Source organism: Anguilla anguilla, chromosome 18 (assembly GCF_013347855.1).
Source record: "Anguilla anguilla isolate fAngAng1 chromosome 18, fAngAng1.pri, whole genome shotgun sequence".
Classification (NCBI taxonomy): Eukaryota; Metazoa; Chordata; class Actinopteri; order Anguilliformes; family Anguillidae; genus Anguilla; species Anguilla anguilla.
Window position 1 is genome coordinate 1,705,638 of NC_049218.1, and position 17,090 is coordinate 1,722,727.

Consider the following 17,090-nt stretch of genomic DNA (forward strand, 5'->3'; position numbering starts at 1 on the left):
AGGCTTAACAGGCCTTGTGTTTCAGTCACCCTTCTCTCTCACCCCCGCCCCCCCCCCCCCCCACCCCCCGCCTCCATGTTTGATCCTGTACTTGCATGAGCTACTGCTTGCGACCTCAGCTAAGGTTGCCATGGTAACCCTGCACATGAAAAATGTGTTCCTCCTTTTTCTTGTTCTGTGGATGATGAACAAAGGGTACGGAAGGCTGTAATGTTAAGGCCAAATTCCTGCCGTATGTTTTTTTTTTCTGTTTTCTATACGGACACCCTTGAAATTTGATTCAGCATTTAGAAAATATATAAAATCCCATGGCCGGTTTTTATTGATTCATTGCGATTGTAGGTCTTCTTGTGAGCTTTTTTGTTGTTGAGAAGAACCCAGTTTATGGGATTCATTTTTCTACACCAGTACTTGGCGTGACCTGGCTGGTTACATTTCTATCATATTTTAATATTAACAGTATCACAGCAACCGAACGCTAACCTTCTGTCTGAAATAGGTTCACAGAATGATACAGTGTCAGACAGCTGTGTCCTGTGCGTGTCTTCACTTCCACCGTTTCTGTCGCATTTGCAAAATCGGACACAGTCCCTGTGACATTCCACACAGGTCGGGTATGAATCTGCAGTGCTCCGTGTGCTCACATGTCATGAAACTGAAAAGAACTGTTGTCCGGTATGGGACTACATTGTGTGTGAATGTGAGCACACTGTGTGCCTATAAGTCTATGATGTTAATCCAGGGGTTGTGAACTTTGACCCCGGAGGGTCATGGCCTTTGGTTTTTACCTAAAAATCAGCGAGCAGGTGAACTGTGTAACTGGCCACTTTAATCTATCGGTTGTGTTGAGTAACAGCAGGAGCCTGCAGGTCCCCCCCACCCTCGGGAAACGGGGTTTGGGGACCCCGGCAGCCGTCCAGCAGCTGCTGCCGTTCGGGGGAAATTTCTTGAATGAGTTTCTATTTTTATATTTAGTGAGGGGCACTGTATGACAGTGTGCCTTCCCTTGACTACTGTTGCTAAAAACATTCAATTCAGCTCCACATAACCTAATTTATCCCTTCAAGGAAGCTAGTTATTTTGTTGTGGGTTTTTATTTTCATCTTTAGTTTATTTATGTTGATGTAATAAATTGTATTGTTATATTGCTGGTGAGCTGTTGTGTATGTAGCACCTGGATTTTAAACAGGCAGTCCGTGGACCCCTGGGGGTCCTTGAAGGTACTGTAGGGGGTCCCTGGCCAGACTGGTATGCTATGAATACGTAGTAGATTTGGGATATCTATATAACACTTTTTGCTCTTGATGGGGGTCCCCTGGATTCCTTTGCATTGCAGGCATTTAGCAGACGCTCTTATCCAGAGCGACTTACACAACTTTTTACATTTACATTGCGTCCATTTATAGCCAGATATACAACTGAAGCAATGCTGGTTAAGCACCTTGCTGAAGGGTACAACGACAGTGTCCTACCTGGGAATCGAACCTGCAACCTATAGGTTACAAGACCAGCTCCTTACCCATTGCCATTGCCATACTACAATGCCACCATCCCCCACCTTTGAGCCTGGGCAGGGGTCACAAGGTCGAACACACTTGATGTAGGGAATCTTTCATTTCTCCTCTGTTTGGTACAGTAATCAGTGATTCCCCACGAGGCGCTCACTGATCCCTGAACAACAGCACACTGAGTGCTACAGGCAGGCTCACGCACATCAAAGGGGAATAATACCTGCACCTGGACACCTGTGAGCATCTCTGTGCGTCTGGGAGGAGCTGATTCAGCAGTAACTTGAGAAAAGCCTTCCTGAAAGTGGGTCAGGGCCAATTCCACCCTGTTACCATGGAGTTCCATACCTGTATTCATAAAGCATCTCAGAGCAGTTACCATGGAGTTCCAAACCAATATTCATAAAGCATCTCGGAGGAGCTGCTGTTTAGTTCCAGACCCATATTCATCAAGCGTGTCAGAGTAGGAATGCTGGTCTCCTTTCAGTTTTCCTTTTTTAACATGTGGCTGCCCAACCCTGTTTCTGGAGATCTACTGTCCTATAGGCAAAGCACGGATGCCCAACCCTGTTCCTGGAGATCTATCCACTATCACTTCAACCCTAATTCAGCACGCGCTCATCGCTCCATATTCAGGCGAGGCAGGTACTGCTCAGTTTAATGAAAGGGCCTTGAGATTTGACATTTGTGACAGTGATAGTGTGCGCAGGTACTTCAGGTGGTTTTTACGGTGTGGTCCAGAATAAAGAGAATGCCAGCAACTCTCTGCCTGCCAGTGTTGGGATGGAGCCAGAGAGCGGACTCCATCAGTGAAAAGGCCAGGGAGCAGAAGGAAGACTACAGTGTATGTCTGTATTATCAGGAGCTGTTCACCGTCCTGTCCCCGCTGGACACACTTCAAGACTGGATTTTAAAAATGGCATTTTCATGGGTAATAACAGGCCTATGAAGTGACCTTTTCATGCATTTTATGGTTGACTGCACAATATATAAAGACTTCAACAAAACTATTTTTATTAAAATTTAGAACAGCACAGACTAATTTGGAAAAGCTTCAGCATCTTTTTAAGGGAAGGATTTGACCTTAGCGTAGGCCTATTAGTTCAGTGTTTGGAATACAAATACTGGAAAAAAATTTGAATTTTGGTTAATGTTGTGGTAAACTTGTTCCCATGACTATCTGTGTATATAAGGTTATTTATCAAAGTTATTCGTATATTTTATTTATCCGTAACTATGGAAACAGCGAGTGTCTTATTAGCTCATGCTGACTCGGCATAATGTGATACAAGACACAGTAATAAAATATTGAGAAATTCACTTTTTCATTCATTATTAATGTGTTTCTGTGTACACTTTAAAGGGATGTGTGCCGAGATGTGTCCCTTCTCCTTTGCACCCGCCCCGTTAAACCCCCAGGGACCGGAGTTCCTGTCCGATATCGCTGTGTAAATCTGAGCAAACGTCTGCTTCACTGGAGTTAACCCTTTAGCAGGTGGGACGCTTCGGTCCTGGGAAGCAAAACAAGCGGGACCTCTGCTGCAGTCTCTCGAGCCTGTTTACCGGGAGGGCTGGCGTGGGACGGGCCCGCTAAATATAGCGGGGGTTTTGAGCGTGCTAATGGCGCGGAATTCCCCCCTCTCTGAGCCTGCGGATGTGAACTCACATTCTCGCCCCTTCGGCCGGCCCTGCGCTGGAGTCTTCACATTGTGTTCTGTTTGGAAAAAAAAAAAAAAAACTAAAATAAAGGTTGCATGCAAATCACAAAAAGATACAGACACGCTATGTACTGTTCGAGCCGACTGCACCACGGAACGGAAGAGAGAAAAAAAAAAAGCTCTGTCGCTATGCACTGTCATATTTTAAACTATGCAGGCAGAGGTGAGGTGTTACCTTTGTGAAGAGGCAGTTCTTCGATTCGTTTGCAGTTTCTCCACGGTTTCTTGAAGGGTTGTTTCCATGCCAACCAGAACCCAGCACACAGTCATTGGATGCAGCCTGAGATTAGGGGGGAAAACTGAATCTTGCATGGGGGGGTTGGATAGGTTAACATTGCACGATGTTGCGTTTAGATCGCTACTCGATTCAATTAACAGGACACGGCCCATTTAAATCCCGTCAACCGGCAATCTTTCCATCTCTGTGGAGCCCCAGCTGGCCAGGCCACTGACTGCACTGTTTACCGGACTCCTCATTTACTCTAAACCTCCCCGTCTGACTGACTGCGAGTGTGAGCTTGCTCGTAAATATTTTTAGGCAGCGTTCAAAACAATACTCGGAGTGGTGAAATACTGCGGATAAATTCAGTGCAGAGTGGAAGTCATTATGAGTCTTCAGGTGCCTGAATCTTGTTGTTTTTTTAAAAATCTCCCTGTCTTCGCTACTTGTCTCTGTGGAAGCTGCAGGGTCTGCTGGGCTAAGTACTCTGTGTTCTGTCTCCTCCCCCCAGTCTGACAGCAACGCCAGCTACCTGCGGGCCGCCCGGGCGGGGAACTTGGAGAAGGCCCTCGACTACCTGAAGACGGGCGTCGACATCAACATCTGCAATCAGGTCAGGCTCTCTGCTCTCTGTCATTGCTCCACCGGTTTTCAGAAGATTTGGGGGGGGGGGGGGGGGGGGGCGTACTCTTGAAGGACCTGCAGGGTTTGCTTTGAAAATCACGTCCTCCTTTGCCCAATCAGTTCTGATTTATGAGTCATCATTAGGGAAAGATCTCAGGCTAAAGATATGAGATAAATGGTGCCCCATCATATACCATGGAGGGCCGAGAGAACGCAGGTTTCCATTCCAACCAGTCACTACACCTGCTGATTCCACTAATTAACACAGGAGGGCACTAATTAGTGAAATTAGGTGTAACGATTGGTTGGAATGGAAACCTGCATTCTATCAGCCTTTCTTGGCACATGATTGGGCACCACTGTTTGAGATGCTTACAGCAATATTTATGAAGCAACTGGGAGGATTATGATGTTTGATTGGTTCTCTAAAGACTGTATGTTTCACTCCTCGGTTTCCGCTGTAAGGTAATATGTGAACTATGACCTGGAAGTAAAACAGCGATTGTGTCACCGCGCTGCCCAGCGTCTGTAACAGGGCTGCCTCCTGCTTTCAGAATGGACTCAACGCGCTGCACCTCTCCTCCAAAGAGGGCCATGTGGAGGTCGTGGCCGAGCTGCTCAAGCTCGGGGCCAACGTGGACGCCGCGACGAAGGTCAGTTCCGCTCACCTCCTCCTCCTCCTCGCATTCCTCGCCTGTCCTCCTCCTTCTTCCTCTTCCTCTCCCTCCCTCTATTCTTCCCCTCCCTCCTGTTCTTCCTAATATTCCATATTCTTCATCCTTCCCCTCCCCTGCCTCCTCTTCATCATCATCATCTACTTCCTCCTCCTCAATTCAGGGCTGTTGTTCTGGACCTTTGCCTGGCTCAATTCTTCTGGACCTTTGCCTGGCTCAGTTCTTCTGGACCTTTCCAGTTGTTTGGGCTCATTCAGTTCTGCTGAGAAGCTGCTTAAATGAGCTCAGTGCTCTTCTGGGTGAGCTCAGTGCTCTTCTGCTTTAAATGAGCTCAGTGCTCTTCTGGGTGAGCTCAGTGCTCTTCTGCTTTAAATGAGCTCAGTGTTCTTCTGGGTGAGCTCAGTGCTCTTCTGCTTTAAATGAGCTCAGTGCTCTTCTGGGTGAGCTCAGTGCTCTTCTGCTTTAAATGAGCTCAGTGCTCTTCTGGGTGAGCTCAGTGCTCTTCTGCTTTAAATGAGCTCAGTGCTCTTCTGGGTGATGACATTGAGCGGTACAGAACTGCGACCGAGCGACCGTGTGAGCGTGTGATTGGGCGAAGCAGTGCTGCGTCAGGCGAATCGCCCAAGTCACGCTGCTCGCTACAGAAGATTAATGTTCACACGATGCAGAGGTCACACATGCGACCTCACACTGGCCTCACACGTACGGACATGTTCTGGCAAACCCGTCCCGGCCTGATACAGGTGTGGAGCGTGTACAAAGGAGCACGTGTGTGTTCTTCCTCTCCTGTTGCCTGTTTGCAATTAAAAGATAACAATGTTCTCCTGTTCTATTAACCGCATAGTGGGTACACAAGGCTCCGGATCTTACATGTATTGCGAAACTACGTTGTTTTCGAGGAATAAAATCCTGATGTGATATCTCAGCTTTAATTAAGGCTCACCTGCCATTAATCTCATGGGCGAAGGCTTCAGAATTAACAATTGAGCGTTTTTTTTAAGTACTGCAATCTCCGAACAGGGTTTAAGAATGCAGTTCTCCTGGAATAATGGATCTGCTTCACATTTCAGTATCGCAAGGTTCAGGCAGGTAAAATGTGCTGCTAATTTAACCTTGGATTTAATTTAACTTCATTTAATGTTTTGGATTGCACTCCAGCACAGAGTGATAACTAAAATGTATTAAATTACTAGGTGATAACTGGTGATTTTTGGTCACACAAGCGTCCACATCATCGTTGGATAGGGAGTCTTAATATGTGCTGTAATTTACACCTGGGACAATGAAGCATTTAAAACTCTTTAGATAACACTATACAATCTGAAAGAAAATGTGTGGGTCCCTGAGAATTTTCAACAAAATCTGCTACTGACCAACATGTACAAACATAAAAGAAGAATTTTCATAAATTAAAAAAAAATAGATTAGAAGAAGAGTAGTTTATTTAGAAGCTGACAGTAATCTGCAACAGATTTTACTGGTGCTTAAAGAGTCATTAAATATTTTACCCAGGTCTGGTCTTATTACTCCACTATAAATGCACGCAGTAAAAAGTCTGCCTAATTTAGTTGTGGACAGTGGTTCTTTACAATCGAAACAGGTTATTTTTACATGACCTGATTAATCTGAAATAACACGATTTAAAGTAAAGCTGTTTACATTTTGCGGAATCGCCGTGCGGTTTGAAACGCGGCTCGTTTCCTGTGTGTAATGTAAGCTGGTGTCGGCTCGCTCGGGGAGCGTGTGAAGCGGGGGGGGGCAGTTTATTTCCATTGAAGGCCGGAGCATCCTCTGTCCGCACGCTCCTGCTTCAGTGCGACCGCGGAGAGCATTACGCAACGCAGCCGCCGCCGCGGCGTGCTTTCCACGGCCAGCGAACGCGCGGGCATTCTGAGCACGCCGCTGGGCTATAAAAAGGCCCGGGGATTATTTAAAGATGAGGGTGGTGGTGGGGGGGGTTCTGGGGGGGGGGGGGGGGGGGTGTTTGGGGGGGGGGGGGGGGGGGGGGGGTGTTTGGGGAATGGCACGCGCTTGGCACAGCCCCCCGGAATGTGAACACAAAGCGTCCGGTTGTCCGGTGCGTGACTGCGCTTCCGATCCCTCCCTGCGCAGAAAGGAAACACGGCGCTGCATATAGCCTCGCTGGCCGGCCAGGCGGACGTGGTGAAGGAGCTGGTGAACCACGGGGCCAACGTCAACGCCCAGTCACAGGTGAGCGCTCGCTCGCTCTCTCTCTCTCTCTCTCTCTCTCTCTCTCCCCTCCGCTCTGTGTCTCTCTCGCTCTCTCTCTCTCTCTCTCTCCCCTCCGCTCTGTGTCTCTCTCTCTCTCTCTCTCCCCTCCGCTCTGTCTCTCTCTCTCTCTCTCTCTCTCTCCCCTCCGCTCTGTCTCTCTCTCTCTCTCTCTCTCTCTCCCCTCCGCTCTGTGTGTGTCTCTCTCTCTCTCTCTCTCTCTCTCCCCTCCGCTCTGTGTGTGTCTCTCTCTCTCTCTCTCTCTCTCTCCCCAACGCTCTGTGTCTCTCTCTCTCCCCCCCGCCATGCATTTCTGACTGTTCTTCACCATCTGTCTCTCTCTCCCGCTCACCCTCTCTCTCTCTCTAGCTCTTTCTCTCGCTCTCACCACCCTCCCCTCTCTCTCTCTTTCTCACACACACACACACACACACACACACACACACACACACAGGCATGCACATACTCACTGATCTTCCTTGCACCAGCCATTCTGGATCCAGTACTTATCTTGTTGGCACCAGCATCAAAGGACTCATTATGTCACTATCTGGCAGTTCCTCTTTCTATTTTTACTGGGAAAAATATAGAATTCAATTATTTTGGAGAGCTTACAAAATCCAACACGATGCATTCAGTGTAATACTGAACATCAATGTTGCACAACACATACCACATATACTGTATGATTTTTTTATGTACACATAATGTTAAATCTGATTTACTGCTGTCTGGTTTACTGTTAAATGCATCTTGTTTATTCAATACATCACCGGTTCACTAAACAATTTCCTGTTTTGTGAAAATGGGTTCTTCATTCTGGCCCAGTTGCTCTTTAAAGCTCTACATGAGGCCATCACACGTGTGTCCCTGGACATACCATCCACTCCTGCCTGCAACACGTGCATCTTGCACTGCTCAATCATCATCTTCGCTCTCAGAACATGCACACGTATCCCATGATGCTCTTGCCTCTCCTGCCTCAGACTAATCCTGGAACAGGAGAAAGTGCAGTCAGGATAACTGGGGAATTTCAGGGAATATGACTGTAAGAAAACCAGCAGTTTACATTAGCTGTGATTATGTGATTAATTATCAATGTCAGGTAAATGCAGTGCTAAACTGTACTTAGCTTGCTTTTATTTTTCTTAAGTTAGAAAACACACGTGTGTGCTGAGATGTTCTGTGCTGTCCTCTCCCCTCAGAATGGGTTCACTCCACTCTACATGGCCGCCCAGGAGAACCACCTGGATGTGGTGCAGTTTCTCCTGGAGAACAGCGCCAGCCAGAGCATGGCCACAGAGGTGAGCGTTTAAACCACCCCCCACCCCCCGCCCCCCCAAGCATGGCCACCGAGCATCTGTCCCACCGTTTCTCGGAATCCACCCCTCTGTCAAGGTCACTATGGCAGGGAGACTCAAATCTACTGTTGGCTTTCATTCTTCCTTAATTTACTGAGATCACGGACTGATTTAGACCTGAGACAGTCGGTGATTGGGATCTCTGGCCAACCAGGGACAATTAATCAGTTAATTACCTGTCAGAAAGGAAAGACACTGACCCGGGAGGCTAGGTTTGAAATCCTCGAACTGTGACATCATAGAGCAGCGTCAGAGCTGTACTATGACATCATAGAGCAGCATCAGAACTGTACTATGATATCATAGAGCAGAATCAGAGCTGTACTATGATATCATAGAGCAGAATCAGAGCTGCCAATGCGCAGGTATTTTTCTGTTTAGCAGAGTTTCGGGGATTGTCATGGTAGGAGCACCTCCAGATTACTGGCTTGTCTTCCCTAACCCCCCCCCCCCCCCCCAAAAAAAATGGTTTGGCTGAAATGTAATTTTTTTTAAATGGCCAGGCCTCCACCACCACAGTCCTCTCTGTGACACTCGCAGTGAGAAAAGGCAGCCGGGCCTATTGATTGCTGCCGTGAAGTGGAATGACCTTGTGGACTCAGGAGATAAGAGAATTCAATTTCCAGCCCCCCCATCTGCCCCCCCCCCCCCCCCCAAACGGCACGTGGCATGATTTACGCTAAAAGGAGATTGGAGTGCTCGGGCCGGAGTGAAGTGAGTCGCACGCTCCTCGGCCCAGCTGTGCAAGGGGCCGTCCTTGGGAATGTGCCGCCATGGCAACGGTGCATGAATAATGCATGATGGGAAACGTAGTCACGTGGGAACGTTCCTCTCCCCCCTGCTTAATGATTCATGGTCCCAGTGCTGTTAAAAATGAGACCCTGTGATGATGGAAAAAAGGGCCTCCTGTCTGTGTGTCAGTGATTCTGTCTGAGAAGTCATACAAGCAAACCAGCCCAGGAATCATTTCTTAGATGTTAGAGCTGATAAAACAGCCATTACTGTAACGTTTTGTTCTAACACTGATTTTCATCATAAAGTTGTGATGACTGATGTCACTCCCCTGACTGTGTGTAACAGCATTTCCTGTCCCCACAGGATGGCTTCACTCCCCTGACTGTGTGTAACCTCATGTCCTGTCCCCCACAGGATGGTTTCACTCCCCTGACTGTGTGTAACCTCATTTCCTGTCCCCACAGGATGGCTTCACTCCTCTGACTGTGTGTAATGGCATTTCCTGTCCCCACAGGATGGCTTCACTCCCCTGACTCTGTGTAACAGCATTTCCTGTCTCCACAGGATGGCTTCACTCCCCTGACTCTGTGTAACCTCATTTCCTGTCCCCACAGGATGGTTTCACTCCCCTGACTGTGTGTAACGGCATTTCCTGTCCCCACAAGATGGCTTCACTCCCCTGACTGTGTGTAACCTCATTTCCTGTCCCCACAGGATGGCTTCACTCCCCTGACTGTGTGTAACGGCATTTCCTGTCCCCGCAGGATGGCTTCACCCCCCTGACTGTGTGTAACGGTATTTCCTGTCCCCGCAGGATGGCTTCACCCCCCTGGCGGTGGCTCTGCAGCAGGGACATGACCAGGTGGTGTCGCTGCTCCTGGAGAACGACACCAAGGGCAAGGTGCGCCTGCCGGCCCTGCACATCGCCGCCCGCAAGGACGACACCAAGGCTGCGGCCCTGCTCCTGCAGAACGACCACAACGCGGACGTGGAGTCCAAGGTCCGCCCGCCTATTCCCTCCCACCTGCAACACCTGTCCAAAATTATGTGTTCCTTTTGTTTTGTTTTGTTTTTTTTTTAACTTGGTGGTGCTGGAAAGAAATGCAGACTCAGCATAAGGCAGAGTTAGGGTTTTCAGTTCTGTATCAATTTTGCCATTTTGGGAAATGGATGGACATTCAACTCATGAATTGAAAAATCTTCCTAACACATTATGAGGCTTTTTTAAATTCATGAAACAGCATGGCCACATTCTCAAAAAATAGTCTCGTAAAAATTATCGCAATGCCCAGTTTGCTTGGTCATATTAGGCTTGTTATAAAAACAACAATGTTACTGTACCACTTAAGCCTGAGAAAGATGCTTGTGAGAAGCAAGGTACACTTTCTGAATGATTTTACTGTGGTAATGTGTCTGCATTGTACGTAAAATGTAAAACTTTGAAGAGAACTGAAAATCGACTGTTTCTCAGTATGTAAAGCTGGCTCCTCATCCTGAGGAATTTTAATATTGTGACAGGACAGCACCACCCAGTTGACCCTTGTCGGTTTGTTTGTGTGTTTGATGGTTTGTTTGTTTGTTTATTAGTTTGTTGTGCTGGTTGTGGCTCTCCACCCTGTGCCAGTCTTGCAGCTCGACGCCGCCATTGTGACTGTTGTGTACACTAACCGCTCGCTCTCTCTTCTCTGTTGGCCTGGCGGTTGCTCGCCCCGTAGATGATGGTGAATAGAACGACGGAGGTACATAAGCACACTCTCTGCACTCCACACGCCCCCCCCCCCCCCCACGCCCCCACATGCCCCCCCGACACGCCCCCCCCCCCCTCACATCTTAGCGCTGACCTGTCCTCGTCTCTCTGTCCTCTGTTCTCTCTCCATGCATTGCTGTAGCTTGTAGTCTCCATGTTAGTATACCTGTGTTGTCATTGAGTGGGGGGCGGGTGGCGGGGTAATACTAGCATGTGTCAGTAGTACTAACAAAGACTGGGTGTGTCTGCAGCCAAACACTGGGCTTCTGAAGGCCACTGAAGGCCAGGGTTGGTAGGAACACTGGAGTGGGTGTGGCCAAGATTCTGCTTAACAACATTTGTCCTTAACTGAACACCGGGGCTGTGAGACTTTTGCATTTTTTAATTTAACTTAATTTAGCTTCTTACATTCTTCTTATCTTCTTTTGAGATTTTTGAGCTTAACTTCATTAGCAAAAAAAAATGGGGGAGGGGGCTTATTTGGGCTGTTTTGTAATATATGAGGGTGGGGGGGTGGGGGGGGGTGATTCCTTAAATTACGCCCTTGGTTTGCCAAATTCAAGTTAAGAGCAAATGTTGATCCACCAGCACCAATGTTCCCAAATGTTCCGGCCGGATCCAAAGTGGGAGGAGCCGGGCCCATGACGGAGTCCAGCTGGCCAGCTGCAGAGAGCCAGCCTGCCGGTCACTAGAGCACATCTAGACCATGATCCTCCGGCTTGTGCATGAGTCTCACCGCGGCGGTGTCAGTGATGCGCGGTGCGCAGTGGGCGGGGCCCGGAGGCTGCACCGCCCGCTACAGTCTCTCCTTGATTTCCTCCAATCAGGAATCAGCATGGCTCCTTGGCTCCCACGAGCACACGCACTAGGTGGCGCCAGCCTGCACACGAGCGACTCATCAGCGCTGCATGATCTCTGGAGATTACATGCCATTAACACGCAACGGATCACAAGGGCTGCTGATCTCTCCCAGCGTATTATAAACCTGATGGAACCTTTATTGCGCAAGTCTCATGGGTCGTCTGTTCTTTTTAAAAAAAAATTTTTTTTTTAAAAGGTGTTCTTTCAAGTCAAAATATGCATAAGCCAAATATGCATAATCTACTCAAGTTCTTCGGTTGTTTCTTAGGGAACACTGATTGAAATCTGGTGTATTAGTAGTAGTACTATATTGATCCCATATTGGGAAATTTCTTCTGGTCAATCTGATCATTTGTTCATTAAGTTTCAGACCTGGGTCAAATGCGTATTTGTTTTTGATTCAAATACTTTTCTGCGCTTTACTGATCTTGTCTGGTGTATTGGAACCAATGAAATACTCTCAAAAATGCAAACCCCACCTTCTGGTCATATTGGCAGGCTCAATTACACCAGGCAAAATCAACAGAGCACAGAAAATTATTTGAATCCAAAACAAATACATATTTGACGCAGGTCTGTTAAATTTACACTATCAGATTTCTTCATATGCATTTTAAGTTGTTTGCTTATTAAAGTCAGTTCCTGTGCCCATGTCTCCTGTGGTTTATAATGGTGATAATTCCCTGCAAAGTCGGTGGCAAACCGCTTGTGAATTAATGCGAAAAACAAACTAGCAGGAGTTTAGGGCTGCAAAACCACCTGCTTTGTAAGGGATTATTGTGGAACTGAAATAATAATCTTAAATTATTATTTCTTCAGTCTTTTAAGTGGTTTATTTTCATCAGCCTAACAGCCTAAATATGCAGCTCATTAACAAAGCAATCAGACAGTATGCAATGGCTTGAACTGAAATTTTTTATTTCATCAGAGAATGTACACAAACCATAACCTGTGAGAACTGGATATGTGTCCATTGCATTCTGTGGTGTTTTACAGTCAATGCCAAGGGCGTCTGCAATACCAGCATTATGAATAAACCATGATGAAGAGAGTTCCTTCATCATCATCGATCAGTCTTCGCGAGATGGCTAGCAGTTTAGAAATCTTTCTGAGAGAACACGATGTACCACAGTCATTTCTAAACGACCTTAGTGCAGTTCTGAAACGTCATCGTTTAATTGTGAATGCCTTTCACTGGAGTTAGTTCTTCAGCCTACCGTAGGTTGTATATAGCAGTGGATCTATGTGTATGTATGATAGTACAGCAACTTACTTCATTGCCATAATTAACACCAAACTTGTTTTTTAATCCAGCTAAGACTGTGGCTTCTGGTATCAGGGATATTTAAACTGCTGGATATGATTGAAATATGTTGCTGTCTATGTTTCTGTTGTTTTAAAAGCATGTTTGTTATGTTGCTCAGGATAACAGTGGATAAATTAAATTACTTTATTGTTATTTGGATGTAAATGAACAGTGATGTGCTAAGGGGCTCTGTATAACCATGGTGGTGGCGTTCAGTGAAAATAAGTTTGTGTCCCATAATGCAACATACAGGATACAGGTCTACATGTAATGGAATGGTTCATGAAGATGTTGACCATCTGACTGGTGGTTCAGTTGTGCGAGAGGATGACCACTGTGGGTTTTGTTCAGTTAGAGAACTGCTTATAATTGCGTTGTACATGTAATTCAGCAAGATGTGTACTATGTCTTACTGTGGTGGTGCAGTCCTATGGGAACAAGACCAAAACAATGGGGCTGATTCAGTAAGACGAAGGGGTCTGACCACAGTGGTGTGGTTCAGTCACATGAGTACCATGTCTAACCTTGATGATGTGGTTTGGTAGCAGGAGGACTGTGTCCAACTGTTACGGTATAGTTCGGTACAGGACGATGTTGGAACTGGATGACCGTGTTTGATCGTGATGGTGTGATTCGGTAAGAGGATGATCGTGTTTGACCGTGACTGTGTGTTCTACTTTATCTCCCACCCAGAGCGGCTTCACCCCCCTCCACATCGCCGCTCACTATGGCAACATTAACGTGGCAACGCTGCTGCTGAACCGCGGTGCTGCGGTGGACTTCACAGCAAGGGTACGGCCTGACCATTACATTAGCATTACACTACACTACACTACATTACATTACATTACACTACACTACACTACATTACACTACACTACACTACATTGCATTACACTACACTACATTACACTGCATTACATTACATTACACTACATTCCATTAGCATTACACTACACTACATTACACTGCATTACATTACATTACACTACATTCCATTAGCATTACACTACACTACATTACACTGCATTACATTACACTACACTACATTACACTGCATTACATTACACTACATTCCATTAGCATTACACTACACTACATTACACTGCATTACATTACATTCCATTAGCATTACACTATACTACATTACACTACACTACATTACACTGCATTACATTACACTACATAACACTACACTATACTACATTACACTTCAGTACACTACATTACACTACACTACATTACATTACATTACACTACACTACATTACACTACTTTACACTACAGTGCACTACACTGCATTACACTACACTACACTACACTACATGCATTACACTACACTACACTACACTACACTGGATTACACTACATTACATTACACTACATTACATTACGTTACAGGCATTTAGCAGACGCTCTTCTACAGAGCAACTCTTTACAGGTGTGCTCTCTATCCCATCCTGGAGTCTGTTCTGTTTCTTTAGGTGACTCTTCTGTGGTTTGATCAACTCTGTAGGCCTTGCAGAGATCCAGTGCATTGACATGACCTTGGATCTCCTAAGCGTATCATGTGACCCTAAAATCATCATGTTACCATCATGTGCACCCCACCCTGTTTAGCTGGCATCAAACTACAAGAGCTATAATCTCACGCTGTCCCTTTAACTTTAAAATAGCCTTTTCACATTTTCAGAAGTGTCTGACCACACACGTAAACATACACAAATTTGTGAACCTGTGTACGCACACCATACATGGTCTCTCTCCCTCCCTCTCTCTCTCTCTCTGTCTTTCTCTCACACACACACACACACACACACACACACACACACATATATACACACACACACACACATAGCCCAGTGCTAACTGGCAAGATCTGAAACATGAGCAGATAGATTAGGATAGATGCTGTGGAGAGCAGATTTATCACCCTTGCCCTGCCCTTATGCCTCTGTGTGTCCTGAGGAAGACCCTTTAGATCTGGGGCAGAGGGCAATGGGAGTTAGCAGACCAGAGGAAAGGCTGGCATTTCGAATCCCTCACCAAAGGGCAGTCCAGTTCTGGTCCTGGAGATGTGCAGGGTATTTCTGGGTTTACTTGTTGCTTAGCGATTAACTGATCAGCTTAGGCAGGTGATTACACAGCTGTCTCCTCCTCTAGTTTCTTGGGCCTAGATTGCTTTCTGATTTTAACATGGAAGAGCTCACTCAGAGCAGAGTTTCGCTGGGGAAGAACATCACTAACAGCTAGCAAACCAAAAAGTATTTCAATACTAATACTGCACTATATATATACTGTCTATACAATGTCACTACTGCAAACTGTCAGTAGAGGGCACTGTAATGTAATGAGTCCTTACTCCAGTGTGTTCCTCAGTGCCTTTCTCCAGCTGAAAAACCCACAACCGTTTTTTTTTTATGAAAATGCTTGGAACATTCTGGAATAAACACACTGCAGTGAGTAGGCAGTGTAAAATGACATAAAGGAAATGCAATGACTCATCTGACATCTCTCAGCATTTCTATTCTATTTGGTCTGTGCGTTTTATTTTTTTCCCCAACTGTACGTACCGTACTCATGTGTAACACGGACCAAGCTTTCATAAGCACGGCTGTATAAGCTGTCATCTTTCTCTGACTTGATATGCGCACAGTATCTGATAGTTTTTAATGTGTGTCCCCTTCGTGGCTCTTGCTCGCCTTTCTCAGAATGACATCACCCCTCTCCACGTCGCGTCGAAGCGGGGGAACGGAAACATGGTCAAGCTGCTGCTGGAACGGGGGGCGAAAATAGACGCCAAAACCAAGGTGAGCCCCCGTCGGGCCTGGAGTCCGTCCTGAACGCTTGTGCTGCAGTAACCGAGCTGCAGTACAGCCTTAAAACATAACACTCCATAACACAGCATCATAATCCTGCTACTCAACAATACTGTAGAGCAAATTAAATGTGAAACACTCTCTCATAAGGAAAGAATGCATTGACTTTATTAAAAACAGGCCTGTACTTTTCAGCCTGAACTGTAAAAATGATCCAATGACTGAGAGAAAGTGAAGTAAACGGAACGTCTAAATGGATTCCACATCCTACTGCTCTCTGACTCACCCAATGCCCGCCCTGTCATAGAGCTGACTGACTCCTCTGACACTGAGTTAAAGAGCTGATGAACTCCTGATACTTAGTCATTGAACTGATTGACTCCTATACTGAGTCATAGAGCTGATTGACTCTGATACTGAGTCATAGAGCTGATTGGCTCCTATACTGAGTCATAGAGCTGATTGACTCCTATACTGATGGGTCGAACTGATTGACTCCTGTACTGAGTCACAAGCTGATTGACTCCTATACTGATTTATAGAGCTGATTGATTCCTATACTGATGGATCGAACTGATTGACTGCTACACTGATGGGTAGAGCTGATTGACTCCTATACTGAATCATAGAGCTGATGGACTCCTATACTGAATCATAGAGCTGATCCCCTCCTATACTGAGTCATAGAGCTGATTGACTCCTATACTGAGTCATAGAGCTGATTGGCTCCTATACTGAGTCATAGAGCTGATTGACTCCTATACTGAGTCATAGAGCTGATTGACTCTGATACTGAGTCATAGAGCTGATTGGCTCCTATACTGAGTCATAGAGCTGATTGGCTCCTATACTGAGTCATAGAGCTGATTGGCTCCTATACTGAGTCATAGAGCTGATTGGCTCCTATACTGAGTCATAGAGCTGATTGACTCCAATACTGAGTCATAGAGCTGATTGGCTCCTATACTGAGTCATAGAGCTGATTGGCTCCTATAGTTCATGGCAGGCACAGACCAGAGCCATGGGAAGTGTGAGCTGTTCCCTTGATTCATGCCTTTGTGGGCTGTGACTCATTACTTTTTCCAGGAAAAGGCATTTTCATCATACACACCCCCTATTCCACTGTAAAATGCTTTAGTTGCCAGATAAACAACAACATTCTTTGGTTAAATGAAAAGCATTTGCTGCCAGTTTATGGAGCTGTCCAAGGCCTTCATTTTTACCGATGCTCTTTGGAAGAGTACATTCACTATATTTTTATAGCATGATCATGACATCTTTGTGAGGT

At 46.2% G+C, this 17,090-nt stretch overlaps 1 protein-coding gene across 5 annotated transcripts in view; it reads left to right on the forward strand.

Moving 5' to 3' along the window:
- The window catches only part of LOC118217965 (ankyrin-3-like), a 106,388-nt gene that overhangs the window by 27,009 nt on the left and 62,289 nt on the right, over positions 1-17,090 (forward strand). For all 5 annotated transcript variants that reach the window (XR_004763337.1, XM_035400220.1, XM_035400221.1 and 2 more), the window contains exons 2-9: positions 3,958-4,059; positions 4,625-4,723; positions 6,857-6,955; positions 8,179-8,277; positions 9,884-10,069; positions 10,785-10,808; positions 13,677-13,775; positions 15,695-15,793. Coding sequence is in view for 4 of the 5 variants with exons in the window: in XM_035400220.1 (XP_035256111.1) it covers positions 3,958-4,059; positions 4,625-4,723; positions 6,857-6,955; positions 8,179-8,277; positions 9,884-10,069; positions 10,785-10,808; positions 13,677-13,775; positions 15,695-15,793 (807 nt within the window). In the remaining variant the exon portion in view is untranslated. The remainder of the gene's footprint in view (positions 1-3,957; positions 4,060-4,624; positions 4,724-6,856; positions 6,956-8,178; positions 8,278-9,883; positions 10,070-10,784; positions 10,809-13,676; positions 13,776-15,694; positions 15,794-17,090) is intronic.